Below are 10,028 nucleotides of genomic sequence, written 5' to 3'. Positions count from 1 at the left end.
TCTCAATGAAAAAAGTCAACGCCCCAGGCCGGATTCGAACTGGCACCGCAAATAGACATCAAATTGGTAAAAGACTGTGTTTTAACTACTGAGTTACGGGCGGCCCATTATTTTTTCAATGTAAGTTACTTTTACCAGTAACCTGACGATATATCATGCTTCTGTTACACGTTTTTGTTTCAAATAAAACTTACAATTCCTCAGTGTAAATTGTACCATCTAGAACTCTAGCCTTATATAATTAACGCTTTATATTAATAGACATTTTTGTTCAGCGGTGTTCTTTATTATATTCGAACGTACGCTTTGATGAGAAACTTGATATTAAATTGGAAAAAAAAAAAGTAATAAATTTATTATATCCATGTAAGTCTCACAAAACTAGCGAAAAAGATGAGAAATGAAATCAGAACCAGAAACCACATTTCAAAAGAATTTGAGACTACATTGGGTATCCGTCAGGTCTCTAGCCTAAGTCCGTTGCTCTTCATCATTTTTTTAGACTTGGCACTAGGGAGGGCTAATGAGGAAATTCCAGCTAGGGCACAGAAACCTGCACCCTACCAAATTTTCCCTACAGGCTTTCGCTGACGACCTCGTCTTACTAGCTACCATTGACCGAGACCTCTAAAATAACAAAAATGTCCTCCTAGAGGAACTATTCACAATAAATATGAAGATGTATCCGGGTAAGACTAAATGCATGAGCATTGGAAAGAAACCCAGAAGGTTAATGAGAATACTAAGGGTTGGAAGACAGGGATTAGAGCAGGTCGAGAGTTTTAAATATCTAGGATCCTATCTCAATGAAAGTGGTTACACTGACGAGGAAGTGACCCAAAAAATTGGAGCGGCAGGGAGGATGTTCAGTACGGTCAGACGGGGTCTCCTGGGAAGGACAGAGGTGACAAAGCAGACCAAAATAGCCGTTTATAAATCGACCTCCCTTCCTATCCTATCTTACTCTTCAGAATCCTGGACCCTCACCCCAAAACACAGGAGTCAGTTACAAGCCATAGAAATGAGGTATTTGCGAAAAATAGAAAGAAAGGCATGGAGAGATAGGATACGGAACGTCGCCATACGAGCTAATCTCGTCATCAGACCGGCTGAAACCATTCTGAAGGAGCATAAAACTAAGATGGTTTGGACATCTTCTTAGGATAAGCCCAGATGGAAGCACCGAGAAGACTTACAAAACCCACATGGAAGGGAAAAGACCCAGAGGAACGCCTCTGCATTTCTTGGGACGACAGTGTAAGGTAGGCATCCAAGAAGCGTGGAATGGATTGGAGTAGGAGAAGAGAGAGACATTTGGGCCAGACTCTGTAAGCGGGATCCTCATACTGCACAACGGTAGAAGAGGGAATGACTATGATGATGATGAAGTATAATAACTTTGATATATATGTTATTTGGTTTAAATTGCTTTTCTTTAAATGTTATCAAACATTTAATTATAATTAATCCTGTGAATGACCATATATTAAGATCAGAAACTTTTTTTTTCTACAAGAAACATTTTAATTTAATCCAGAGAAACCATCTTCTTGATAGGATGTACTAAGACTATAACGTCTGTGGAACATGTTTGTAACCTTAATTGTAGGTGATCAATGGTTTATTGTTTAGGCTACTGATGAGTATTACTTTAGGTTTCTAAAATGGATAAACAAAGGTATTTTGAAGGTGATTACAGACGGATGCCATCTCAAAACTTGGCCGGTGCCAGTAGGCAGAGTAACATATCCGAAGTTCTTGATAAAGCACAGTATGAAAGGAAAAAGAGAGAAGTAAGTTCCTGAAATTTGAATTTTATGAGTAGAATGTGATAGTACTTGATTCAGTGTTTAATTATCTGATGGTTATTGTTGTTTTGGTAATTTTTACTTCAACTTTAACATCAATTAGTGTTTGAAAACATCTGAGGGAGGTTTAGAGCTGATTTGTAGAAGTTCTAGTTGCTGTTTTTGTATTTCTTCTTCGCTTTCATCAAATTGCTATTAGATTTAGATATATCATTACTACAAGGTACATTATACATTATTGAGTACCTCTAAATATCCACATCTTTCCTAGTTACTTATCTTTTACTGTTCATTTAAAGTACTGTATGTATTTAAATATAAGAAGGTGGTCAGGGTTGCGGTCAAAAAAAGAACTTATATTTAAATTTTTACGGTCAACTATATATACATATATACTGTATATATTGGTTGATCGATGAATTGGAAATGTAAGTACTTAATGGGTTTTCACACTATCAAACCTGAATATTAGTCCATGTTGTTAATCATCTTGAAGCATTTTATTCATTTTCATATTAAAAAATAAATAAATAAATAAATTAGTATTGGCTAGGCCTAAATGATCAATTCCTTATCAAAATGTTTTCAAGTAACTATTCTTTACGTAATTAGAATAAATAAAACCATGGACAACATCATCAATAGTAGTGTACCCAACCAAGATTAAGTCATCTGAATAAATAAAATTCTTATTATGAATTTATATTTGTACAATACTTCCTATTTAATGAATAAAATAGCACTCAATTATACTATTAATCAGAATAAAAGTAGAATTTTCGCTAATTTTTCATTCAGTCCTCCCGATCCTTAAAACTTTCAAGGATCCTAAAGAATATAGTAGCACATCTTTTAAAATAAGGATGTGTGGATTCAATATAAGGAAAATATGGTCAGGGTACGGTCAGAAGAGTAATAATAAACATAATTAAGTGAGAATTATGTTATTTATGCCAATGTTATGGCCTAAATTTCAGGCCTTCTTCTGGATTAACATCGTGTGGACTTTTTCCTACTTGAAAATATTGGGCTAGGCATTTATAAAGGTAATCAATATGGGATTTGTGACTGGGATGAGAGGATTTGAAGAATGAAAAGGATAAAGTAGATTGGATTAGAGTGTAAACAACTAGAGCACATTATCAAATGCCCCCAGACACCTAAAAAGGTGAGGTGAATTTTTTTGTCCCTTTCATAAACTCATCGATTATGCAGCAAAGTGCAATTTAAATTTAATATTTTGTATACATGCCACCTTTTTCTGATGCATCAATCATAGAATTTGAGAGCGAATTAAAATAAAGACAAATCAACTCTTGAGGGAGTTTGACCCACTCCTCCTAAATTGTTATTTTCAATTCTTCAATATGCTGAAATTGTTGACTACTGCTGTAAACACTCCTAGCTGCTTTTTGATGACATTAATATTTGTATTGTATATGGTTAAAATGATGAGAGTGTCTATATTGGTGGAGAAATGAACCCAGCAAACTCATATTTCTATTGACAAGAGAGGCCACTGAAAAAGTGAAGTTCATTTGGTTTGCCTGAGGTTTAGTCAGATGTCCTGATAATGGCCTTCCTTTCCTTTATATTAATGCAAAGGAGGCCTTAGATGCCTTCAATTGACGTAAAATAATCTGTTTTCACTATATTTCATTGGTTTTGTTTTTCTTTACTATAAAAATATAGAACAAATGTTTTTACCGTATTTCACTTATTTTTGCATTTATGAATAACCTCCAGAAATTTTGTTATTTTTTTCATAGAGATTTATTTTTTATTTGATTCTGCATGGAGGTCCACATTTTGCAATCTCATGCATTGATTATTTGTCCAATTGATAATGTATACTAGATACATCTGATAAATGATTGTTTGAATTTTATTTAATTTTCTCTGCTCTGCTGTATATTTTAGCAGTTATTTCTTTATTTTTATCCTTGATTATTATTTTTTATTTCTTTTCTACTTGAAGATTTATATTTTTATTTTTCACATATTAGTCATATCTTTAATTTATTCCCACCATACCCTATCCCTTATTTAATCATTGTTTCTCCTCTATTTCTCCCCTTATATGTTATTCTTTTCATTTATCAGTTAGTTTATTTATCTATTTATGTTTTCAAATTTTTTTCAGCATATTTACCAGATATTTCTTTATTTCATTTTATTTTCTACTTATTGAGTATTATCTTGTATCTTTATTCTGTTAGAGGAGTTAGATCTTTATTTTGTACATACCTCTATTGTACTACTGCGACATAATTTTGTTACTTAACAGTATTACTTTTTTTTCTAATTTAGATTTTGTTCTCTCTTTCTCTATTTAATAATGGTACAATTATTTTAATTTTCTTTTGTCTGCATTTATATTTCATTGATTGTAATTGTCCCATTCCTTTTAGCCCACCCTTTCTGTTCACTATTCCTTCCTTTTTTCTCCCATAACTGATGTCCTTATAACCTATCACATCAACGCACAGTCACACCTAGCTTATATTGATGAATTCCAAAATTCCAGAGGCACCCAAGCCTCGATATGACGTTCCAAATCTCCTAATTTCCATGAATATCTGTGTAGCTCTCCTAACTCTAAAGAAAAATGACCAATTCTTCACTAACTGTCTTTGTGTAAACCTTCTCAAACCATATTTCTCCCTATTTCCGCCGATGACCTCAACACGTTTCTCTTGCACCTCTCTTTCCTGTACCCTTGCACCACCACCAACCCTTAATCACTTCTACTTTACTCATATCACACCTATTGACATCCTAAACTCCATTAAAAAATCCAACACTAATTACTATGGTCCCGATAATATCCTAATTAAATTAATTAAAGGCTCACCACCTTCTATTCTTCCTGTCCTCTATCACATCTATAACTTCTCCCTACAAAATTTCACCTATCCTTGTGCTTAGAGAACTGCACTAGTCCGTCCAATGAAAAAATCCTCAAATCCAGAAACCCCAACTCCTAGTTTTCTCTCTTGTTTCCCCCCACTGACTATGACTGTAAGGTATAGGGTGAACTCAAAGCTAAACTTAAACATCTTATGAATTGCTCAATATAATTTGTTTTCGAGATTCTCCAAACTCAGCCAATATTGTGATAATATAGATTATTATGGAACATTAGCATATATTATTTGCAAATATTGTTCCTATCTTTGTTTTTTGTATTTAGGTTTTGTTCTATACTAAAAGTTATTTAGTATAAAATTATAATATAAGTTGTAATTAATTGCAGCCACACTTTTTTTGGTCAATATATTGTGTAACCTTATAATTGTTCTGAAGGGACTTAGTCCCAGAATAGTAAACTGTTTTTCCTTTCTTGTGGTTTGGAATGATGTTATTTTCCCAGTCCATGGGGATTTTCTTCTATTCAGTAACCCCCTATGTTTTTGGTACAGTTCTACATTTCAACCATGATTCCATCATCACCAGCAGGGATGCCTGGAGTAGCAGTTTCCATGGTATTGGATAAACATTATGAACTACTGTATAACACATTCAACTAGGTTTAATTTGAGTCTTAGACATCTGTACATCTAATATAATAGTTCTTGAGATTTAGTTAAATTTATAATCCAAAAGTTTTTTCTAAACGGCAAAGAATCAACATTCTGTGAAATTATTTGGATGAATATAATGAAAACTTTTACTTATAGAAAGATAATCATTGTAAACTACTTTATAGTGCATTTATAAAGCTAGCTTCAATTTGTGTGAGCATATACATTTAAATGCATATTGGGTACTTAATCTTAGGTAAAATAAATTTGAAAAAAAGATGATTTCATAAGAATAAAAAGCCTAAAGGTAATGAAATGAAATAACTCCAATTTTGAGTTTTGAAATGTGATTTTTGAATTCTGAAAACATTTTGGTTGATCGCGAGCATACCAGATTGGGTTTTTTCACATTATCTTTACACCAATTTGTCATGCGAGTAAAAAATGAACAGATGAGCTCAGCTCTTATACCCTTCCAGTGTTGCATTATTGTAACAGTTGAATTTACATTAGAATAATGCCAGCCATTTTACATTACCTATTTATGGACTGTTACCTATTCAATCCTAATTTAAACATTTTTCCACTGTTTGAATAATCATAGTAAACCAAGGTTGAAATGAAACTCTAACCTTAACAGGTAACAAAACTGACATGAAACTAAATTGGTCCTAGATGTCAGTGCAGTTAATATTTTGATCTGACCAAGAGAGGGTCAATTAGTCTAGAGGTGGGAAACTTCTCTTTCACATTCTCCTCAGCAACAAAGTCTAATCAGGAATAACACTTATTCTCAGAAATGTAAGTAGTGTTTTCCCCATAGTGGTTCCCAGAATTCAGTTGATGTATGTTCGCGACATTGGGAACAAATGGGTTAAAACGCACAGACACACATGCATACATGAACAGAGTCACACGTAATTATACTCATATACAATGTTATAATAATAAAAATATATTAAGTCTATTTAAAACTTCATTTAATCAGATATTTAAGGTGATATTTAGTTAGTCTAGAAATATTATTGTAATATTTAAGATTAAAATTGAAGATCTTATTTAACTAACAGATTTTCCATGTGTTTACTATATAAGCAATGAATAAAAAGATACCATATCATATTCCATATGATGTCAGAGCCCAAGACCTTCAGCATGCATGAATTATTAGATTTACCCTTGGCTTTTCAACATACACACCAAACCTTTATTTTATTCGACTATTATACTTTATTTTACTATTTATTTTCTATTATTCAAATGAATTAAATATATAAAACTTTAATTAAATATTTATTATTTTAGTTATTCTACTCCCCTTCCAATGTTATCAAATAATTAAATACTCAACCGTGGTGTTTCTTGTTTTTTTAAATTTATTAACACTTGTTCACCATTACCTCATTTGGTTTATATCCTAATTATTTTCAAAATTACGTTCTTTTCTTTTTTTGTTTTAGACTAATAGATTGGAATTAGAAAAGGCCACTATTATGCAAGCTACTTTTAGAGGTCGAAGATGTAGAAAGCAGATTGCTTTTCAGCTGAAAACGGAGCTGACCAATAAAATTTCAGAATTGAGACAGAAACTTCAGCAAAGTGTTGAATTGAATTTAGATGATATCAAATGTATCATAAGCTACTTGAGATTAATTTATCCTAGAAATATTCCCTGGAATTCAACCACCTTAAAAGACAAACAAGACTGTGAACAAGTTGTGAGTATTAATATAAAGTTAAATTTGTCTCAAGATATATTATAAATAATTATATTATTTAATAATGTACTATTTAGTGTTACTAAGACAGATTGATTATTACTAATTATATTTTTAAATAGTTGAGGATGGAGGTAGCTTAGTGAGTAAGACACTGTGCTCCCATCTCCTGGACCTGGGTTTGAGTCTGGTCCATGGTGAATAATTATTTATTCTATTATATCAGCCGTAGATCAACTTTGGTGTAGGAAGACTCTCCTGGGCCACACCTAGCCTCTGTAAAGTGGGCACTCTTACTTCATGGGTTGTAGCAGTGTTTTTTTTTTTTCTTTTTTATTAATGATTAGAACTTAACTCTAAAAATTATAATTAGGTTATATATATATGTATCTATGTATATAACTTAAGTATTCGCGAAAGCAAAGTGTTAAAAAAGAGAAGAAGGAATAAGAACTGACTTGCTTGGACTGCTGTAAAATCCTGGCTTTATTGGGTTCAATACATCTTTTTATATACATTCGATCAGCTGATCTTCTCAGTCAGCTGACATCGAAGTTACAGTTGACTCAGACCGTAACTCCCCCCACCAGTTTACGAACAATCCTCGTAAACTAATACTATACAATATAATAACATTTAAAACAAAAAAAATAAAGAAAAATTATTTACAATAAAAAAATTTCCATATACATATCATAGTAAAAACTCACAAGCTCCCTTAAATAAATGCTAAATACATAATTTAAACCTAAGAATGAAATTTAAAAAAAAAATTTCTTACAGTAAATGAACAAGCTTGAATGAAAAATACAATATTTACAAAAATCAATTACAATCTTAAAACAAAAACCAACAACAAATAGAATAAATAACTAAATTTTCTGTAATGTAATCTAGTAAGAGAACACATCAGTTTTTATATTGTCAATTTTAATTCTTCAATATGGACAGTCCTCCTCTTTTTGGGTTCTCTGATACTTTCTATTGTTACAATATTGTGTTCCCTATAATTATCACCCTGAATGGACCCTCTTATCGCTATACCTCTTTACCCCTGTTTGATCCCAACTTCCTAAATACGATCGCCCCGATTTAGATTGCTCCCATTCTATCTGTGACCTTTAAATTCTCCCGGTATACCCGCCTAGATTTTTACTTTTCCATTCTTCTTCTTATTTCTTCTCCGTTTGCTGCCATGCCCTTATAGTCCCGCCAGTGTCCTCGAAGCCCAAAGAGGATCTCAAATGGTGGAAACCTCATAACTGTATATATGGAATGATTGTAAGCTACAATAGCCTTAGGCATTGCCACGTTCGGTTCCAGTCCCAGGTCAACCTGATATAGTCGAAGATGGTCACTCAATGTGCCATGAAGCCGCTCTATGCCTCCTCTACTCTTGGGGTGCCCTGGTGTGTTGAGATGCCATATTAAGTCGTCCAGGTCCTTCATTTCAGTTCGAATCATGGCATTGTCGAATTCCCTGCCTGAATCTGAAGAGATGCACTCCACAACATTCGGAGAGCTGCCAGCACTGCTTCTGATGACTTTTCCTGTACCTGGTGCGCGCGCCATTGCCGCCTTATGAGATCAGATTATGGTTATCCATTTAAATCCTCTCCACATGAAAGTGTCGACCTGTAGATCATTGAGCGGTGCATCTGCGGTAGGTGTCTCTTCTTTTCTGCCTTTTGGTGGATGTCTGTCATACTTTGTGTGTTGACAAACTTCAGTTTCCTACAACTTCTGTGTAAATTTTCTTTTTCATCCCCCACCAAAAGTATCTTCTCTTTAACGCTTGCAGGTTTTCCGAGATTCCACGGTGATTTGTTTTGCTCTGATAATACGCGACAGTCACTTTTCGTTTGTCTTCACGAACGGTTTCTACCATCAGATTGCATCGGGCGAATGTTCTGTCAATTCCTATGTGCTCATCACACCATAGCCGCTTAATGTTCTCCCAAATGGTTTCATTTCCCACGTACAGGTGACACTTTTTTCTAGGCTTAGAAGCATTATTTAACATTCTACAGATCTGGTCGTTCTTCACGCCTGGCAGCAACCAAATCGTGATATTGCTCCTCCCATACTTGCTGCACTCAGCTTTGAGCAATCCAGTGGTCCTCGTCTTTCATACAATCTGCCACCTCTTGTCGTTTATTAAGTCCTCCAGTTCCTCCATATCTACTGGTCTTCCTTCCTCGTTAGATTCCTCCCTATCCTCTTCCTCCGTCACATTCTGTTCTTCTTCCTCTCCCTGTGTCCACTCCCGCAGGAATTGTCCAGACGGTTCTCCAGCCTCCTGTTCTACTGCATTTACTGTAATTGCTCGAGACAACCAATTGGTTACGACATTTTCTTTTCCTGGTTTGTATATTATTTTCATATTATATTGTGCGAGGAGCTCCTTCCAATGCCTAATCCTAGCCGAAGATTCCTTCAACTTCCCCACCCATTGAAGAGGCCTGTGGTCTAAACCTTCTGGTCCTTGGTCCTGTGTACCCTAAACTATACTAATAATTTACCATATAATTTCAAATTATGAAGAAGATGGTTAGGGGTGCAGTTAAAAGGGAACAAAATCAGGTGGCAAATAAATAGTTGTTTACTATTTTGTTGTCTTTTAAGCACACCCCTGACCATCTTCTTCATAATTTATAATTAGGTTATTATTACAAAATTCCAACCAAAGCCCTTGGGACTGAATTGGCCATATACTGAGGTTATGTGTCACATTGTTTTTTGAATGATTTACAGTCTACGTTTTTGCTAATGCATTAGAATGAACTGTCTCTTTTGTCTAGATTACTGTTTTTTTTTTTTGTTTTTTTTTTATTTATTCCCCCTCCCTTGCCATCTCTGGCATACGGGGTGCGGGAGCAGTAGGGTAGTGCGCTGGGGCTTGCGCATGCCACTACTCCCTAGGATCACCAATTTTTTTCCTTTTTTATTCTTTTGTTAATTATTCAATTAATGTTTTT

The 10,028-nt window shown here is 34.0% G+C and overlaps 1 protein-coding gene across 1 annotated transcript in view; it reads left to right on the top strand.

The window, feature by feature from the left end:
• The first annotated feature begins 1,606 nt into the window (after positions 1–1,606).
• LOC106681421 (ubiquitin-protein ligase E3C) overlaps positions 1,607–10,028 on the top strand; it is a 97,943-nt gene continuing 89,521 nt past the window's right edge. The window contains exons 1-2 of the mRNA XM_014421737.2: positions 1,607–1,793; positions 6,793–7,050. Coding sequence (XP_014277223.1) covers positions 1,665–1,793; positions 6,793–7,050 — 387 coding nt within the window. The 5' untranslated portion in view covers positions 1,607–1,664. The remainder of the gene's footprint in view (positions 1,794–6,792; positions 7,051–10,028) is intronic.

Source organism: Halyomorpha halys, unplaced genomic scaffold (assembly GCF_000696795.3).
Source record: "Halyomorpha halys isolate HHAL.00 unplaced genomic scaffold, Hhal_1.1 Scaffold337.1, whole genome shotgun sequence".
NCBI lineage: Eukaryota > Metazoa > Arthropoda > Insecta > Hemiptera > Pentatomidae > Halyomorpha > Halyomorpha halys.
This window is presented reverse-complemented; position numbering and strand designations above follow the sequence as displayed.